The sequence below is a fragment of the Salvelinus namaycush genome, chromosome 4 (genome assembly GCF_016432855.1).
Source record: "Salvelinus namaycush isolate Seneca chromosome 4, SaNama_1.0, whole genome shotgun sequence".
In the NCBI taxonomy this organism is placed as follows: domain Eukaryota; kingdom Metazoa; phylum Chordata; class Actinopteri; order Salmoniformes; family Salmonidae; genus Salvelinus; species Salvelinus namaycush.
In genome coordinates, this window is record NC_052310.1 from 23,671,276 (window position 1) to 23,692,890 (window position 21,615).

Sequence of the window (21,615 nt, forward strand, 5' to 3'; positions counted from 1 at the left end):
AAACACACATTTGTAAGATGTAGAAGAAATATGGACTCGAAAGGACTTGTAGTTGGACAAGGTTGTCACATCTTCAAATGGGTTACACATTATAACCCATTTGAAGATGAATCCTAACTTCTTTTTTTTAATGTGTGGAAGTTAGACCTGAAACTTGACATTATCTTACAAATATCAATAGCCTACAAAGCTTATGGATAGGCTAACTCTCTGTGCTGCTGTGACTGATTTGTCATTATGTTACCCAGATATGGATCTCACAAGATTTTTTGACATGGATTACGATCACAGCCTGGTGACAGGGGACTACTTTGACTACAACGAGACTTCCACCAGAGGCTACAAGCTCATTGAGCGCTGCGAAGCCAGCGAGCAACAGCTGACCATCAAGGTCTTCCAGACCTGTGTCTTCCTCCTGGTTTTTCTCCTGGGCCTACTCGGCAACTCCCTGGTCATCGCCACCTTTGTTCTCTACCGCCGCATGCGTCTCCGCTCCATGACTGACATCTTCCTCTTCCAGCTGGCCATTGCCGACCTCCTCCTACTCCTTACCCTGCCCATCCAGGCTGGGGACACCCTCCTGGGCCACTGGGCCTTCGGCGATGCCCTGTGCAAGGCAACGCATGCTAGCTACGCTGTCAACACCTACAGCGGGCTGCTGCTGTTAGCCTGCATTAGCGTAGACCGCTACATGGTGGTGGCTCGAACCCAGGAGGTGCTGAGGCTACGTAGCCGCATGCTAACAGGTGGCAAGGTGGCCTCGCTGGGCGTGTGGCTAACCGCCCTGCTCCTTAGCCTGCCCGAGATCCTCTTCTCCGGGGTGGAAAGAGAACAGGAGGGGGAGGCGCACTGCGGCATGAACGTGTGGGTGGAGGAGAGCTGGCGGGTCAAGACGGCCACCCGCTGCGCCCAGATTGCCGGCTTCTGCCTGCCCTTCCTTGTCATGGTAGCCTGCTACTCGCTGATTGGCCGAGTGCTGTGTGAAGGGCGGGGACGGGGGGGCTGGCGGCGCCAGCGGACCCTGAGGCTGATGGTGGTGCTGGTGGCCGTCTTCCTGCTCTTCCAGCTGCCCTACACCGTGGTGCTCTCCCTCAAGGTGGCAGGGCCAGGGGCTGCCAGTCAGACCTGCGATCAGTGGGCTGCCACACTGCTGAGGGAGTACGTGACTTGCACCCTGGCATATACACGCTGCTGTCTCAACCCCCTCCTCTATGCCCTGGTGGGTGTCCGCTTCAGGAGCGACGTTCTGAAGCTGCTCCACGGCGTTAGCTGCCTGTGCTGGGCCGTGTCTGGGCCTCATCTGGAGAGCTGTACCTCGGGGTCACCCTCCTCCCTGGGCTTAACCACCCTCTCCCCCCTGCCGCCCACCTCACCTCTGCTCCTACCCCCCGACACCCTGCCACACAGCGTCAAATATCAGCCTCCAACTGCAAGCCACCCCTTTGGTCCGACCAAGGTGTTTCTCTTCCCTAGTAGGCCTACCCTGCCCTCAAATGGCCTGCTTCAGTCCACTGTCTCCAAAACCAAACCGGTCTAAACCAATCTTTGTATAGCTTGTGCGATCCTTATCAGGACTCACTTTTATAATTCATATTAAGATTTGCATTAATCGATAATTGATTCTATTCAATTGTATTTCATTATAGTGTCCACTTTTATAATATATCTTATGTGCATTAATTTTTTTATTACTGTAATCAAGCAGTGCTTGTGGGACTGTGACTGTATGTTTCCACTTGTGAAAGCTCTACCTGAAATTATGCTATAAAAAAATATTAAAATATGAATATGCTTCATGTGATATATTGGCCCGAATTTCTATTTTTTAAAGCATCACCACATTCATCTTTGCCTCACTTATCTTTGTAACAGAAACATATCATTTAGAAAATAGTACATACACTAATACTAAAAATACTAAATATAGTATGCATGTATGTACTACAATATTACAACACAAGGTTGTTAATGTACCTATTATTAATGCCAATTTAATATCCAATGGTTGATGGAACATGTCTGAAATAAGTATTATGTGAAGATATTGTAACGACCCTGGGTTTATAAGCACGGAAATCGACTATGCCGCACGAGCATGCTTTTGCGGTACAGTCGATAACGCGCCGGACCTCGAGCTAGAAGGCCGAGGGTTCGAGACCTGCTCCCTCCCTGTTTCATTATAATATATTCAAACAAGTGCAATATAGACAATATGTAATGTATCTATCTGTACGTCTGTCCTCATATATTATAGAATCATGTAGTTATGGTGTGTCTTTAAGGCCAACTGTTTTAACAAAATGTATAGCATGGCATTGTTGAATACTTGTTTCTGATTGGCTTCAAGGGCATTCTATTTCGCTATAACACACCACGGTAGATTTTAATGGCTATAGTTGATTCTTACATGTTCTATGTTTGAGCTGTTTTTGAAAGCAAAATTCGAATTGAAAACATTATTGGCATTGTTGAATTCGATTTTCATAACAGCAATCTAGGACTGATTGGTTTTGTTTGATAAACCAGCAAGTCTGTTTGTTTAGTTACCAAGGCAACTACTGTAAACGTGCTAGCTGCTTCAGTATGGAACGCCGTTTGGGTCTTTGCGTGTCAAAAAACACTATTTGACACGTTAAATACGTTTTTAATTTGACACGTCAAATAACACAGTTTAATTGTAGAATGTTGTGTTGGAGCGCAACTTCTGAGGTAGCTAGCCAGTGATGTACTGGGCCGTTCGCACTACCCGCTTTAGTACCTTGCGGTCAGAGGCCGAGCAGTTGCCATTCCAGGCAGCGATGCAACCAGTCAGCATGCTCTCGATGGTGCAGCTGTAGAACCTTTTGAGGATCCATACCAAATCTTTTCAGTCTCCTGAGGGGGAATAGGTTTTGTCGTGCCCTCTTCACGACTGTCTTGGTGTGCTTGGACCATGTTAGTTTGTTGGTAATGTGGACACAGAGGAACTTGAAGCTCTCAACCTGCTCCACTGCAGCCCCGTCGATGAGAATGGGGGCGTGCTCGGTCCTCTTTTTCCTGTAGTCCACAATCATCTCCTTTGTCTTGAAAAAAAGTACCTACTTTTCCAAAACCCTATTTGTTTGATGAATAAATTAAAGCAATAGTAGTCACTATACTTACCAAACCACAAAGGCTGAATTAAAATGTTTTCTAAAAAGGAATTTATAAACTGGTACAGAGGCAGTGGAGGAAGGACCAGGGTGTACAACATTTGAGATAAATAAGCTTCTTGTGCGTATGGAAAATGTCTGGGATCTTTTATTTCAGCTCATGAAACATGAGACCAACACTTTACATGTTGCATTTATATTTTTGTTCAGTGTATATACCTCCATCTGAAAATGTGGTGCAAACTGAGACGTCACCGCTTAAGTTGGTAATCCAATGTTTTGAAAATAGCTGGCTAGCAGTCTGTCTAGTACATAACATGCACATACCTAACGTTATCTTAAGGCTACCTCTGCACTGTTTCTTTTGTCATTGATAGGTTGTACATTTACCTACTTATTCCCTGACATTGTCCAAGTTCTGATTTCTCATTAATTCTCCGTTCCTCCTCCAATGTATTCCATATTGCCCACATCCTCACCAGACAGTAGCAACAAACTATTAGAAACGGTGCTAATTTCATTCATCAACAACATTTTAAAAAGGGTAGTAGACATTTACCCTATCATATTCTAGCTCAAAACTAATGAGACTGTTTCAGCATGTAAAAAGTAACCGTACAAAATAAGTGAGTTGACTGAATAGATATTTAATAAACATTTCAAAACAATACATTATACTATAGACCTGCTAAATTACTCACATCCAGCATAAAAAACATTAGAAACAGAATAAACTAAAAATAATTCTGTATTTATTTCAGATGTAACAATTGTTCATGAAGCAAACATTGTATGACTTTGTGAAGGTGTGGTGATGCTCGTTCAACATATGTGAACATCAACAGTCATAAACATGTCATTCTGAACAGCAACATCTTCCTAACAAGAATTTAGACCAGTTGACAATTCAACGGAATTCAGTCTTGTTCATATTGATGATCGGTACAACATGAGACAGATAGCAAGCCATGGTATATATCAGACCGTATATCACGGGTATGAGTCAATATTACTTGTTCACTGTTGTAATTATGTTGGCAACCAGTTTTTAATAGCAAGAAGGCACCTCGGGGGTTTGTGGTATATGGCCAATATACCACGGCTATGGGCTGTATCCAGGCACTCTACGTTGCGTCGTGCAGAAGAACAGCCCTAAGCCGTGGTATATTGTCCATATACCACAAACCCCGAGGTGCCTTATTGCTTAATTATAACACAGATACATGCGTATGTGAGGTTTCAAATAATAATGTTACTACTACCAGCTTGCTCTCTCCCTGCTTTCCCTGAACATGTTTATCTGATATAGCTAGTTGTTATTGTTCTTCCTTGCTCATCCAAAGCAGGCATTTCTCCTCCTCGCTAGTCTTCATATGCTTGACTACATGATCATCATGTTGTGGCTGTAACATGGACATTGCATTAGAACTAGATACACACTTAGAAAAAAGGGTTCTTCAGCTGTCCCCGTAGTATAACCCTTTTTGGTTCCAGGTAGAACCCTTTTGGGTTTCATGTAGAACCCCCTTTCCACAGAGGGTTCTATATGGAACCCAAAATGGTTCTACTTGGAACTAAAAAGGTTCTACCTGGAGCCAACAAGGGTTCTTCAAAAAGTTATCCTATGGGGACAGCTGACTAACTTTTCAAGTTCTAGCTAAAAGTGTAGCTTTATCAGATAGACATTTTCCGGAAAAGCAGCTTATTTAGCAATACCTAGTAATTCTTGTTCTATAGGCTTTCCTCCTCCTCCTCGCTGGTCTGCAGATGCTTGAGTACTTGACATTTCCTGGACATTGCATAAGAAAAACAATAACTAGAACTAACAACTTTATCAGGTAACCGAGGTAAAGACAGTTTCAGGTTGGATATTCAACGGATATTCGTGCTTTCAAACCACTTGAGCCACAGACTCCAAATAAGTGTCATGATGTTGGAAAAATTGTGCACAACATTGCACAGGTGTTATTTTTACGATTTGGACATTAGTTCGCTTTGCAAAGCTAATAAACATGTGGAAATGTGAGCAGCATTTTGTATTAGTTAGAGAGTGTAAACAAAGTACAAACTTTTTTTACATTCAATAGCTCCTTAGTCATGTGACCTACTGACTTCAAACAATGTTCAGAATGTACACTCAGTGGGCCTACACATTGCACACCATTTAGTTTGTCCATTTTCATCTCACACGATTTTACATTAATTTGCCTGCTCTGCCCCCTTGAAGGACAGTGTCACTCACACACCTATTCACTCAGGCCTTCTCCCTGGGGCCTTCCTGACCTCCAGGCAGGCCCCCATTGACCTGGTGACCTCTGACTCCTGGCCTCTAGGACTCCCTGCCCGCCTTCCTGCCCTCTCCCTGGGTCTGAGAGTGTATAGTTTACTCCCTGAAACTACAGACCTCCACACCTACTCTCCCTACCCGGTCAACACCCCTCTCCCGGCTTTAGAGTATAGCTCACACCCCTCTCCCGGCTTTAGAGTATAGCTCACACCCCTCTCCCTGGAATTACTAAAACGTCTATAGTCCCACTGTCAGGAACCACATGCACCTGGTAATTGCAACAACACATCATCAGTAGGGTAAAACTAACCTGTCTCACGACGGTCTAAACCCAGCTCACGTTCCCTATTAGTGGGTGAACAATCCAACGCTTGGTGAATTCTGCTTCACAATGGTAGGAAGAGCCGACATCGAAGGATCAAAAGCGACGTCGCTATGAACGCTTGGCCGCCACAAGCCAGTTATCCCCGTGGTAACTTTTATGACACCTCCTGCTTAAAAGCACAAAATTCAGAAGGATCGTCAGGCCCCGCTTTCACGGTCTGTATTCATACTGAAAATAAAGATCAAGCGAGCTTTTGCCCTTCTGCTCCACGGGAAGTTTCTGTCTTCCCTAAGTTCGCCTTAGGACACCTGCGTTACCGTTTGACAGGTGTGTACCGCCCCAGTCAAACACCCCACCTGCCACTGTCCATGGAGCGAGTCGCACCCAGCGTGCGAGCACCTGGGCTCGCCTCCCCGGGTAAGTGAAAAAACGATAAGAGTAGTGGTATTTCACCAGCGGTCAAGGCCTCCCACTACATCTCTCATGTCTCTTCACAGTGCCAGACTAGAGTTAAGCTCAACAGGGTCTTCTTTCCCTGCTGATTCAGTCAAGTCCGTTCCCTTGGCTGTGGTTTCGCTAGATAGTAGGTAGGGACAGTGGGAATCTTGCTCATCCGTTCATGAACGTCACTAATTAGATGACGAGGCATTTGGCTACCTCAAGAGACTCTTAATTATGTCCTGCCGCTTACCCCCGCTTCATCGAATTTCCTCACTTTGATGTGAGGAGGTCACAGCCACCCCGAAGGTGGTTTGAGTGTGACCGCGAAGGGTAGCATGCTATGGTCAGATATCACCAAATTGACATCCATTCAAGTAATGCCGGTGGTATCATCAGAGGCTTTTCTGTCTTACAAACTGGACATCAGTTACCGCTACTAACTTTCAGCTGACTTTAACTGGGTTTTTACACAAAATCGACATCAAGTGCCAGCGCAATACTTATAGGCTTGAGAACCAAATAACCATCGCAGTATCTAGCGGCACCATCGACTGGGTGTCGGGAGAAGCAACAGAAAAGAATCATCCCCTTTCAATCATTTTCTTGCCCATACAGCCCTCCGGGACAGAGCCATAGGAACCACCTTGACCAACGCTTCATTGATATTCCTCACCTTGACATGAGTGGGTCACAGTCACTCCACGGGTGATTTGAGTGCGACCGCGATAGGTGGGTACGCTCCTTTGAATTTCATAAAGTTGACATTCAGTGATCCGTGGAAGAACCTAGGCTTCTTCCGTACGTTTTATGGTTCCGCAGCAAATCAATGGGCGTGGATGGTACTACTCACATCAGATGTAGGCCTCCCTCCCCAGACAAGCTGGAGATACTTCTCCCCACTTCGTAGGGCATGAGCCAGATCCATGCAATGCCCTATCACTGCGAGGCCAATGGGTTTAGTCTCCGCCTCAAGTCTAGTGAGCGTAGAGGAGACCTCCTTACCTACAATGTGTGGGGCCGGCGAGCGGCGTAGCTGGGGAGATCCGCGAGAAGGGCCCGGCACGCGTCCAGAGTTTCTGCGCTGCGTGCGGAGGTTCGTCGGGGTGGTGTCCGTCAGCGGGCCGATGGCGGACCGGTGGGGGGTTGGGTCTGGGATCTATTGACCAAGGATCTATTGAAATTCAAAAATTCAAATAAAGAATTTAAAATAGTGAGATGTAAAGCAACAAAAAAAAGTGTGTGCGATGTGTGTCTATGCCATCGGGTTAGCTAGAACCAGTTTTGAATGTTTTAGGAGTAATTGTTAAAGAGCTATTGAAATGTGAAAATGTTTATTTGTCACTATGTTTGACGGGCCCGAACTGCTGTTGGTGGACATAAGGAAAACTACAGTAGAATATCTGTCGAATATCCAACCTGAATCTGACTTTACCTCGGTTATCAGATACATTTTCAGGAAAAGCAGCTCATTTAGCAAGCCAATAAAAAGTTAAACCTTGAAATATAGCTACTCAAGATAGAGATCTTACCTTTTTATCTCTGTAGCAGTTTCCTCTCACCTCATCTGGGTACTGCAACAGCCAGATCTTATTCTCCATTCTCTATTGCAGGGGTTCTTAAACTTTTTCAGCCTGGGACCCAAATGAGAAATTTTGAAATTCTGTGTTTTCCTGGGACCCAAGCTTAGGAAAATATGCAACTATACGTAAATATCGGTACATTTTATTGCCCTTATGCCTAAAAAAATGCAATATAGACAACAAAAAAATAACAATGAAATACCTATAAATCTTCTCATGTTTATTTTTCCCCATTAAAAACACTCTTACATACCTGTCTAGGTTGGAACTGTTGCGGTTAAAATACAATAAATAATTTAAATCACACATATGTATAACAGCACACACATACACACACACACACACACACACACACAGGCCTTTTGATCGTGCAAACCTACGTGACAATACCGATAAAAAAGTATAAATTACTGTATAAATGTTGTATAAATATTGTTGATATAAAGTATAGGTTGGTACTGCTGCTGTTAAAATGCATTTTTTTTTTTTTAAATTCTGAACCGGAATAAACGGATTGATCACATCACACAGATGTAGACCACAAAACAGACACATACACACAGTCCTAATGAGAGGTGTGTGGCTGGTTGAAGTTTCCAACAAGCATGTCTATTCTGGGCTCAGTTTTTAACAGTGCAACACTGAGGTCATGCTCAGCATTGACACTGTTTCTGTACTTGAGAACCCTGACTTGCATAGGTAGGTGGTGCCAAACTGGATCAGAACATCTACTGTTTTCTTAGTCAGGCAGGAGACCGCTTCCTGCTGCAGATGAGCAACCCAGAACTGTGTGAGTGTTTGCTTCAAAAAGCATCTTGCGTCAATCAGTTTATTCCAGTTCAGAATAAAAATTATTACTTGTAACAGCAACAGTTCCAACCTAGACTTGTTTTCAACAATCATTTCTACAGTAAAATGTACAGTAGGCCTGAATTTTTCATCTTCATCTGTACTGTTTCTTAGGGTTGCACTATCAGTAGCTAGTTAGCTTGCTTTGGCTAACGTTAGCTATTAACGTAAACTCACGTAAACTCGTACATCGCCTTGGTCCGTACAATTGCCCTTATTTTAGCGCCCCAAAAACGTAATACTTCCAGATCAACTGTAATGTCAATACCATTGTAAAGCACAATTTCTCCCCTTTCCAACAGAATCAATTGCATGACCTAAACGCTGCCTGTTTCTGCATAATTCAAGCAGGCAATGAGTCCCGTCGGGTCTTTTTAAAAATGGCGGGTGGGGAAGCGAAACTAATGAGTGATAGTGAGAAGGAGAGATGTTGTGTGGGAAAATTGCTTTTTTTCACTCGATCTGTCCAACTTATCACCTTATCGCCTCTAAAATGTAAATAAAACACTATAAAGAGTTTATATGTGTCATTACATACCTATTTGAAGGTTTGTGTCGAATTTGAATCGGGTTTTAGGGCGGTGCTAAAGTGATCTTAGAAGTAAACAGCGGCTTTGAGAATGATGATCGCATGCAATGATGATGCAAAAAATTACTAGGTATCCCCCCTTACCCCGTCACTGTCCATTTCTTGTTTTTAACCTCTAATTCCTCCCAATCCCGGATCCGGGAGCACCCCCATCAGTAAAAAAGCTGACTAGCATAGCCTAGCATAGCGTCACAAGTAAATACTAGTAAATACTATCATTAAATCACAAGTCCAAGACACCAGATGAAAGATACACATCTTGTGAATCCAGCCATCATTTCTGTTTTTTAAAATGTTTTACAGGGAAGACACAATATGTAAATCTATTAGCTAACCACGTTAGCAAAAGACACCACTTTTCGTACTCCACCATTTTTTTACTGCATCAGTAGCTATCACAAATTCGACCAAATAAAGATATAAATAGCCACTAACCAAGAAACAACTTCATCAGATGACAGTCTGATAACATATTTATTGTATAGCATATGTTTTGTTAGAAAAATGTGCATATTTCAGGTATAAATCATAGTTTACCATTGCAGCCACCATCACAACTCTCACCAAAGCGACTAGAATAACTACAGAGACCATCGTGTATTACCTAATTACTCATCATAAAACATTTCTTAAAAATACACAGCGTACAGCAAATGAAAGACACAGATCTTGTGAATCCAGCCAATATTTCAGATTTTCTACGTGTTTTACAGCGAAAACACAATATAGCGTTATATTAGCTTACCACAATAGCAAACATCACAACAGCATTGATTCAAGCCAAAAATAGCGATAAAGTATAAACCACCAAAATATATTAATTTTTTCACTAACCTTCTCAGAATTCTTCAGATGACAGTCCTATAACATCATATTACACAATGCATATAGAGTTTGTTCGAAAATGTGCATATTTAGCGGCACAAATCGTGGTTATACAATGTGATTAGTGGCCAAAACTTCAAGCAATCTGTCCGGCGTCATCTTGGAGAGGCACCTATTCTAATCGAAAACTATTCATAAACTTGACTAAAAAATACAAGTTGGACAGCAAATGAAAGACAAATTAGTTCTTAATGCAATCGCTGTGTTACATTTTTAAAATTAACGTTACTTCAGCATACAGCGTGCGCTAAAGCGAGACCGCACCGAAATTCATGGCGGAATTATTATTTGACATTTGTCAACATAAATACGAATTAACAACATAAAGATTGCTTACTATTTGCCGAGCTTCCATCAGAATCTTGGGCAAGGTGTCCTTTCTCCAGAACAATCGTCTTTTGGTTGAAAGATGTCCTCTTCTCATGTGGAAATAGCAGCTAACGATAGTCATCCACTGGAGAGGTGTCCAACTCGTGAAAGCGCATCACAAAGAAATCCAGGAAAATCGCAATAAACTGATATAAACTGCTATAAGTCGGTTTAAATTAACTACCTTATGATGTCTTTAACAACTATAACGAATAAAAACATGACCGGAGATATAGAACTGCTAAAACGAAAGCTTTGCAGGAGGCCATTGTGATGTCCCTGCTGCGCCAGGCGTCCCGTTGAAAAGAACGGTACTTCCGTTCCACGGTCTTTTATAGGGCCCCAGATTGCGCAATCCACTCCATTCAAATTCTCCCCGCTTACTGACATCTAGAGGAAGGTGTATGCAGTGCATGTACCCCGATGGCTTACATGGGGACTTATAAACTGACCTCAGAACAGGGACCTCGATTTCTGAAATCTCACTCCCTGACAGGAAATGTGCTGCAGAATGAGTTCTGTTTCACTCAGAGAAATAATTCAAACGGTTTTAGAAACTAGAGAGTGTTTTCTATCCAATAGTAATAATAATATGCATATTGTACGAGCAAGAATTGAGTACGAGGCAGTTTAATTTGGGAACGAATTTTTACAAAGTCGAAATGGCGCCCCCCTAGTGTCAAGAGGTTTTTAATGGCGGATTATGCATTTTCCATTTTTCAACAGAACAACGAATTAACAGCATAAATAGTTCTTACTTTTTGATGAACTCCCATCAGAATCTTGGGCAAGGTGTCCTTTGTCCAAAAGAATCGTTGCTCGGTTGTAGAATGTAGTCTTCAACGTTGCAATTAGCAGTAAACATTAGCCATGTGGGCCAGACATCACCAACTCCCTAGAACGCAACACTAATAAATATCCGAAAATCGCAATATACTGACATAAACTGATATAACTCGGTTTAAAATAACAACATTATGATGTCTTTAACAGCTATATCGAATAAAAACAGAGCCGGATATATCTAAGAGCTATAACCGGAGCTTTCTACTACGACATGCCAAGGTCCTTCCTGCGTCAGAGCGAAGTGAACAAAGACAGGACCCTTCGTTCCCAAGCTATTTATAACCTCTCAGATCTGCCTAGAGACTCCATTTCAAATCTCACTATTCGCTGACATCCAGGGGAAGGCGTATGCAGTGCATCTCAACCAATAGAAGACAGGCAAATTAATAAACTGACCTGGGAACAGCTTGCATAATTCTGCATTCTCACATCCTCATAGGAAAAATGCTCTAACTCGAGTTCTGTTTTACTCACAGATATAATTCAAACGGTTTTAGAAACTAGAGAGTGTTTTCTATCCAATAGTAATAATAATATGCATATTGTACGAGCAAGAATTGAGTACGAGGCAGTTTAATTTGGGAACGAAATTATTAAAGTGCAAACAGCACCCCCTATTGAGAAGAAGTTAAACGATGAGAGAAGTGCTACACCTGGTGGAGAGCGATTGTAAGGCAGAAATAGTTGCTTTATGCGTGCTGTACGTTACGACATGACACGTCACGATGTAACGGAGGGTCCGTTTTTTCAACTTTTCTCCAATACTATAGAGCCATGTCGATCAACGCTTGAATAGAAACCTAGTTCACACCCCCGATTTTGAAGTCAACACAGTCGCTACAGTCCCATTAGTTTTCTTTGTAGCCTCGTTTGAATGTTGCGGTTGCGCACATTTGTACGGAATGGGGTGAGTTTACGTTAGTTGTGTAACGTTACAAGGCCAGGGGATTGTTTGAAAGATAAACTCCCATCTACTACTATGAGAGATAGTACTCCCTTATTTCTGCTTATCATCACCCTGTTATAAAATGACAACAATGCCTTGTTAGTTGACTTACTTTTCCACTTTCAAAGCAGTTTCCTGAAGCGTTCTTCCATGTTCTGAAATAACTCCCTGGGTTTACCGTCATGTTGTGCCTGGATGTTTGGTCAGGACGTGTCGTTTTATTAATTTGTACGTTTTGAGAGCCTCATTACTAAGCACTTACCCACACAAAACACATTGTGGGCGCTCCTCGTTATTTCTCAAAGTTTGTATGAAAGTGACTAATGTCATCACTGTATATGCGTTTCATGACGACTGAGCTTAGTCAGAACTTGTGGCTAGCAGGAGTCCATTTCATGACAGCGGTGAGTGATGGCGAGTGGGGATAACAAGTCATTGGCTTGAACCACAGCGCTCCAGCGTGTGGGCCCCGGAATGATCTTCAAGAAAACTGCAGGGGAAAAATGCAGAAAACCGCGAAGCACACGGCATCTCCCTCTCGCGCAGCTGTCAAACTGAGCAGAGACCGCTGCTAAGCAGAGAGCGCACTTGCACAAATCAATTCCAGTAATTAATGAAATAATTATACATTTACGTCGCGACCCATACTTTAAGAAACCCTGCTCTATTGTCTAGATTCTGCAGGGATCTAGCCTGTTCTCCTAAAACATTAGCTAATGGCCAACTTGAGCAAATACATCTCAGCTTGCTGACTAGCATAGCCAACCAATTAAACAACAAATATACACAAAGTAAACAATTATTTTCTAAACTAATGTTAGTCTCAACCAAATGACAAGTACAAAGAACTATTGCTCTGTTCCACAACGTAACAACCATTAGTTACAGGCTAGACAGAAGACTATTCCTAACTAGCCATGCTATTTCAATGAAAATAAGATAGCATTACAACTACAAAGCTGACGCTGGCTAGCTATGTGGAAAAAGTCATTTTAATTTCTTCCTCTCCAACGCCTTGCTGTGGCGTATACATTCTGTAAATGTAACGTTAACTGACTAATTGTAACAATTTTATCCATTTTTAGAAACATCTCCCTCCCCGAGTAAGCGACTCATCGCAACAGGCAGACATTGAGATGGGAGGGGCTACAATGTGGTAGTACAATGTGAAAAGTACCCGTTACTACACAGGCGTGTCTGTGCAGTGGCACCGATTCATGCGTCTGAAAGTACAATATTCAAACGTTCTAATCACCTGTAAATGTAATGAACGCGTGTAAAATGCCCATAACAAGCGTTCAAACCAAGACGACTTGAAACTCGTGGACTTCTGCTAGCGCGTCATGGAACACACCATATACCCTTGTTGTATATCCCTTACGTAATATGATGCACAATACGGAGATTGCTCTGCATGCGGGTCACTGCCGCTTGTACACAAAACAGTTCTAACAAACCATTTATGTCGCTGTTGTAACAGTAGGCTATTGCAAACATAAGCACGACACAAACAGCTTATTTTGCAATTTCATGTTCGTTTTTCAGGAGGGGAGTTACAGTACAGTGCTTCCAGAAAGTAGTCACACCCCTTGACTTTTTCCACATTTTGTTGCGTTATAGCCTGAATTTAAAATGTATTAAATATTTTTTTAATGGCATTGGCCTACACACAAAACCCCCATAATGTCAAAGTGGAATTATGTTTTTTGTAATTTTTACAATTTAAATAAAAAGGAAAAGTTGAAATGTCTTGAGTTAATAAGTATTCAACCACTTTGTTATGGCAACCCTAAATAAGTTCAAGAGTAAAAATTTGTATGGGACTCACTCTTTGTGCAATAATAGTGTACACCATGCTTTTTTAATGACCACCTTATCTCTGTACCCCACATATACAATTATCTGTAAGGTCCCTCAGTTGAGCAGTGAATTTTAAACACAAATTCACCCACAAAAACCAGGGAGGTTTTCCAAGCATCAAAAAGAAGAGCACCTATTGGTAGATGGGTAAAACAAAGCAGACATTGACTATCCCTTTGAGCATGGTGAAATTATTAATTCAACTTTGGATGGTGTATCAATACACAATCATAGGGTTGTGCCGAATAGTCAGACAAAACAAGTATGTTAAACCAGCCAACATGTGAGCCCCACCTGGGTTTTATATGGGCTTCATGGGTTTCAACTGGGCAGAGGCTCTAAATTGCTATCTTAGCTGTTACCCGGTTGGATTAACCTTTTGAGCCATACATGGACAAACCTATGTGGGTTATAATGTGGGTCCCAAATGGACCCTGAATTTAAAAAAAGATGGTATGTAAGTGTGAAATCTGGTGTTATTTTTTTCAGGAATTATGATTGGAACCCAATCAGGTTAGTCACACACAAGTGAACCCATGTTGACTACAATGGGCCCTGAATACATGTGTTGTAAGTGGGCTATCTGGTGTGAATATGGTCAGGGACTGTCTATGTGAACCAGTACTATATTGAAATTGATTACTGCATTGTTGGTAAAAGAGCTGGCAAGAAAGGCATTTCACTGTACTTGTGCACGTTACATAAAAATGTGAAACTTGAAACTCGAGTTGGTCATACCAACTGGGTAACAAATGGGAAAACCCATGTGAGCTATAACATGGATCCCAAATAGGCCCTGACATTTTTTTTCATGGGCTGTAAGTGGGCAATGTGTTGTTATTTTTTCAGTGATTCGACCGGTAAGTGGAATTGCCTAAATGTAATGTTTTTCATGTTGTTAGCTAGTTAGCTAATTCGTTTTGGTATTTTCTGCTGTAGCCTGGCTGCGGACTTGTTATAGCTAACGTTAGCTAGCTAGCTAATGTTTGGCATCATTGCTAGTAAGCAAGGATATGCATATTTATTTATTATTATTTATTTTTTACCTTTATTTAACTAGGCAAGTCAGTTAAGAACAAATTCTTATTTTCAATGACTGCCTAGGAACAGTGGGTTAACTGCCTTGTTCTTGGTACCATTTGAAAGGAAACACTTTGAAGTTTGTGAAAATGTGAAAGGAATGTAGGAGAATATAACACATTAGATCTGGTAAAAGATAATACAAAGAAAAGAAAAAAACGTTTATTTAAAAAAAATTTGTACCATCATCTTTGAAATGCAAGAGAAAGGCCATAATGTGTCATTCCAGCCCAGGTGCAATTTAGATTTTGGCTACTAGATGGCAGCAGTGTATGTGCACAGTTTAGTCTGATCCAATGAACCATTGTATTTCTGTTCAAAATGTTGTATCAAGACTGCCCAAATGTGCCTCATTTGTTTATTAATAACTTTTCATGTTCAAAACTGTGCACTCTCCTCTAACAATAGCATGGTATTATTTCACTGTAATAGCTACTGTAAATTGGACAATGCAGTTAGATTAACAAGAATTTAAGCTTTCTGACAATATTATTTATGTTTATGTCCTGGGAAATGTTCTTGTACTTACAACCTCATGCTAATCACATTAGCCTACGTTAGCTCAACCGTCCCGCAGGGGACCCACCAATTCTGAAGAAGCAAGCTACTTTGCTCAAAAAGGCTCTTTGATGTAAAGTTAGCCGCGTCACTAACAAACTGGGCCTTGCAGATAGCAGACAATTCCGGGCCACTTGCGGAAACTGTTTGGCACTGCTGGCTTTGCCTCAGCAGTGGCCAGTCCTATGTGGGCCAAAAGTGGGCCAAATCAAATTGTATTGGTCACATACACATGGTTAGCAGATTTTAATACAAGTGTAGCGAAATGCTTGTGCTTCTAGTTCCAACAGTGCAGTAATATCTAACAAGTAATCTAACAATTCCCCAACAACTACCTAATACACACAAATCTAAAGGGGCGGCAGCATAGCCTAGTGTTGGACTAGTAACCGAAATGTTGCAAGATCGAATCCCCGAGCTGACAAGGTACAAATCTGTCATTCTGCCCCTGAACAAGGCAGTTAACCCACTGTTCCTAGGCTGTCATTGAAAATAAGAATTTGTTCCAAACTGACTTGCCTAGTTAAATATTAAAAAAGGGGTGAATGAGAATATGTACGTATATGGTTGAGTGATGGCCGAACGGCATAGGCAAGGTGCAGTATGTGATGTAAGATATGTAAACATTATTAAAGTGGCATGGTTTAAAGTGACTAGTGACCATTTATTAAAGTGATTGAGTGATTGAGTGATTGCTGTTTAGCAGTCTGATGACCTTGAGATAGAAGCTGTTTTTCCATCTCTCGGTCCCAGCTTTGATGCACCTGCACTGACCTCGCCTTCCGGATGATAGCAGTGTGAATAGGCAGAGGCTCGGGTGGTGGTTGTCCTTGATTATCTTTTTGGCCTTCCTGTGACATCTGGTGCTGTAGGTGTTATGGAGGACAGGTAGTTTGCCGCCGGTGATGCATTGTGTAGACCTCACTACCCTCTGGAGAGCCTTGCGGATGAGGGCGGTGCAGTTGCCGTACCAGGCAGTTGCCGTATACAGCCCGACAGGGTGACACATTTCTTCAGCCTCCTGAGGTTGAAGAGGCACCTTCTTCACCACACTGTCTGTGTGGGTGGACCATTTAAGTTTGTCTGTGATGTGTACACCCAGGAACTTAAAACTTTCCACCTTCTCCACTGCTGTCCCTTCAAAGTGGATAGGGGGGTGCTCCCTCTGCTGTTTCCTGAAGTCCACGATCATCTCCTTTGTTTTGTTGACATTGAGTGAGAGGTTGATCCACAGATGATGCAATCTCTATTGCACTCCACACAACTCTTTCCCACCTGGACTAAAGGATTTTAGTTAATTTTTCCCACCTGGACTAAATTTTCTATAGGATTGAGGTCAGGGCTTTGTGATGGCCACTCCAATACCTTGACTTTGTTGTCCTTCAACTATTTTGCCACAACTTTGGAAATATGCTTGGGGTCATTGTCCATTTGGAAGACCCATTTGCGACCAAGCTTTAACTTCCTGACTGATGTCTTGAGATGTTGCTTCAATATATCCACATAATTATCCTACCTCATGATGCCATCTATTTTGTGAAGTGCACGAGTCCCTTCTGCAGCAAAGCACCCCCACAACATGATGCTGCCACCCTCGTGCTTCACGGTTGGGATGGTGTTCTTCAGCTTGCAAGCCTCCCCCTTTTTCCTCCAAACATAACAATGGTCATTATGGCCAAACAGTTCTATTTTTGTTTCATCAGACCAGAGGACATTTCTCCAAAAAGTACGATCTTTGTCCCCATGTGCAGTTGCAAACCGTAGTCTGGATTTTTTAATGGCGGTTTTGGAGCAGTGGCGTCTTCCATGCTGAGCCGGCCTTTCAGGTTATGTCGGTATAGGACTCGTTTTACTGTGGATATAGATACTTTTGTACCTATTTCCTCCAGCATCTTCACAAGGTCCTTCGCTGTTGTTCTGGGATTGATTTGCACTTTTCGCACCAAAGTATGTTCATCTCTAGGAGACAGAACGTGTCTCCTTCCTGAGCGGTATGACGTCATCTCTAGGAGACAGAACGTGTCTCCTTCCTGAGCGGTATGACGTCTGCGTGGTCCCATGGTGTTTATTCTTGCGTACTATTGTTTGTACAGGTGAGCGTGGTACCTTCAGGCATTTCAAAATTTCTCCCAAGGATAAACCAGACTTGTGGAGGTCTACAATTTTTTTTCTGAGGTCTTGGCTGATTTCTATTGATTTTCCCATGATGTCAAGCAAAGAGGCACTGAGTTTGAAGGAAGGCCTTGAAATACATCCACAGGTACACCTCCAATTGACAAATGATGTCAATTAGCCTATCAGAAGCTTCGAAAGCCATTACATAATTTACTGGAATTTTCCAAGCTGTTTAAAGGCATAGTCAACTTAGTGTATGTAAACCTCTGACCCACTGGAATTGTGATACAGTGAATTATAAGTCAAATAATCTGTCTATAAACAATTGTTGGTAAAATTACTTGTGTCATGCACAAAGTAGATGTCCTAACCGACTTGTCAAAACTATAGTTTGTTAAGCCAGCGGGACACCTGTCGACAACGTCCGGTGAAATTGGAGGGCGCGCAATTCAAATAAAATATAAAAATTATGGATATTAAACAGTTAGGTACATACAAGTGTCTTATATCGGTTAAAAGCTTAAAGTCTTGTTCATCTAACTGCATTGTCCGATATACAGTAGGCTTTACAGCGAAAACATGCCATGCGATTGTTTGAGGACGGCGCCTCACATCAAAATATTTTGCGACGAGCACAGGCTTTAGGAAATCACAAATAGCAATTAAAAATTCACTTACTGTTTGAAAATCTTCCTCTGATTTGCAATCTAAAGGGTCCCAGCTACAACATGCATGGTCGTTTTGTTAGATAAAATCATTCTTTATATCCCAAAAGGTCTGTTTAGTTGGCGCTATCGATTTGAGTAATACACTCGTTCAACATGCAGAGAAAGGAATCCAAAAAGCTACCGCTAAACTTTGTTAAAAAAAGTCAAAATACGTTTCTATTTAATCCTCAGGTACCCTAAAATGTAATTAAACTATAATATTAAATATGGAAAGAAGTATGTTCAATAGGAAAGCAAAATTAGCAGGTGCACGTCCTCTTCATCGCGTGCGCACAGACTGATTTCCAACTCTGACTCCCAGTACTAAAACTCAAAATTCTTCCTCGTTTGGGAAGAAACAAGCCTGAAACCTTGAACAAAGACTGTTGTCGTCTAGTGGAAGCCATAGGAATTGCAATCTGGGAGCTGGATTTGGATATGACCCTAAGTTCCATTGGAAGAGCATGGGCTCTCAAAAAAAAGATGATTCTGGTTGGTTTTTCTTAGGATTTTTTCCTAACATATCTATTGTGTTATACTCTCATACAGTATTTTAAAATTTCTCCAAACTGTTTTCAAAGTGTTTTCTATCCAATGGTACCAATTATATGCACATCCTGGCTTCTGGACCTGAGTAACAGGCAGTTTACTTTGGGTACGTCAGTCAGGCAGAAATTCAGAAAAAAGGACCCTAGCCTGAAGAAGTAATAACAAGAAATTTGTGGAGTGGTTGAAAAACTAGTTTTATTGACTCCAACCTAAGTGTATGTAAACTTCCGACTTCAACTGTATGTGAGAATGCTATTCATTGACTACAGCTCAGCGTTCAACACCATAGTGCCCTCAAAGCTCATCAATATGCTAAGGACCCTGTGCCTAAACACCTCCCTCTGCATCTGGATCCTGGACTTCCTGATGGGCCGCCCCCAGGTGGTAAGGGTAGGTAACAACAAATCTGCCACGCTGATCCTCAACACAGGTGCCCCTCAGGGGTGTGTGCTCAGTCCCTCCTGTACTCCCTGTTCACTTATGACTGCACGGCCAGGCACGACTCCAACACCATCATTAAATTTGCCGTTGACACAACAGTGGTAGGTCTGATCACAGACAACAACGAGACAGCCTATAGGGAGGAGGATAAAGACCTGGCCGTGTGGTGCCAGGACAACAACCTCTCCCTCAACGTGATCAAGACAAAGGAGTTGATTGTGGAATGCAGGAAAAAGAGGAACGAGCACGCCCCCATTCTCATCGACGGACTTGCAGTGGAGCAGGTTGAGAGCTTCAAGTTCCTTGGTGTCCACATCACCAACAAACTAACATGGTCCAAGCACACCAAGACAGTCGTAAAGCGGACACGACAAAACCTATTCCCCCCCAGGAGACTGAAAAGATTTGGCATGGGTCCTCAGATCCTCAAAAGATTCGACAGCTGCACCATCGAGAGCATCCTGACTGGTTGCATCACCGCCTGCTATGGCAACTGCTTGGCCTCCGACCGCAAGGCACTACAGAGGGTAGTGCGAACGGCCCAGTACATCACTGGGGCCAAGCTTCCTGCCATCTAGGACCTCTATACCAGGCGATGTCAAAGGAAGGCCCTAAAAATTGTCAAAGACTCCAGCTTTGCAAGCGGTACCGGAGCGCCAAGTCCAAGAGGCTTCTAAACAACTTCTATCCCCAAGCCATAAGACTCCTGAACATCTAGTCAAATGGCTACCCAGACTATTTGCATTGCCCCCTCCCCTCTCCACACCACTGCCACTCTCTGTTGTCATCTATGCCAAGTTACTTTAATAACCCTACCTACATGTACATACTACTTCAACTAACCGGCATATTGATTCTGTGCCGGCACCCCCCTGTATATATTGTTATTTTTTACTGCTGTTCTTTAATTACTTGTTACTTTTATCTCTTATTCTTATCTGTATTTTTTTGAAACTGCATTGTTGGTTAGGGGCTCGTAAGTAAGCATTTCACTGTAAGGTCTACACCTGTTGTATTCGGCACATGTGACTAATACAATTTGATTTGTTTTCCTGACACCACACTCCGAGTGCCCCCTGTAGGCTGTCTCGTCATTGTTGGTGATCAAGCCCACTACTGTTGTCATCTGTAAACTTGATGATTGAATTGGCGGCATGCATGGCCACGCAGTCGTGGGTGAACAGGGAGTACGGGAGAGGGCTGAGCACACACACTTGTGGGGCCCCAGTGTTGAGGGTCAGCGAAGTGGAGATGTTGTTTCCTGGGGGCGCCAGGACCCAGATGCACAGGGCGGGGTTCAGACCCAGGGACTCCAGCTTGATGATGGGATAGGGCAGTGTGCAGTGTGATGACGATTGCGTCATCTGTGGACCTGTTGGGGCGGTATGCAAACTGAAGTGGGTCTAGGGTGGCCGGTAAGGTGGCGGTGATATGATCCTTGACTAGACACTCAAAGCACTTCATGATGACAGAAGTGAGTGCTACGGGACGGCAAACGATTCTGTATTCATTATTGCAGGCCACATTTGGGCCGATTGTGGCTTGAGATATAATAACATACATTTCATATTCTTTTTTTATTAAATATGCACTAGACAATTTATCCCTCTCATATGTACATATCAATTTCACTGTTATACTAAATGTATTTTAACTGCCTGATTGCACATTCTCTGTACTCTTTGATCCATTGTTATTCACTTTTTAGATTGTGTATTATTTAACCTGTTCTTAACTAGGCACGTCAGTTAAGAACACATTCTTATTTACAATAACGGCCTACCAATTTTGTACTTGCTGTGGTATTTTGTACTTGCTGTTGTTGGCCTACATGCAAGAAAGCATTTCATTGTAAGGTGTTACTCTAGTCCTTGTGTAACAGGGTTGAAATAGACATCCTGAGTTGTAGAGTTTTGTCATAATTTAGCAGTAGTTGTGGAGCCACCTGCTGTATAATTTGAGTAACTGCATCCCCGTGTGTATCTATATGTGTGCGCATGATCACGCGGCATTCAGCCAAAGAATTGTTAAACTTTGATGGGGGTATGTATCGTGAT

At 42.4% G+C, this 21,615-nt stretch overlaps 1 protein-coding gene across 1 annotated transcript; it reads left to right on the top strand.

Moving 5' to 3' along the window:
- The first annotated feature begins 274 nt into the window (after positions 1-274).
- On the top strand, positions 275-1,537 carry ccr10 (chemokine (C-C motif) receptor 10). Its single transcript, XM_038990727.1, has one exon. The coding sequence runs from the start codon at positions 275-277 to the stop codon at positions 1,535-1,537; it is 1,263 nt and encodes a 420-aa protein (XP_038846655.1).
- Positions 1,538-21,615: the final 20,078 nt, after the last annotated feature.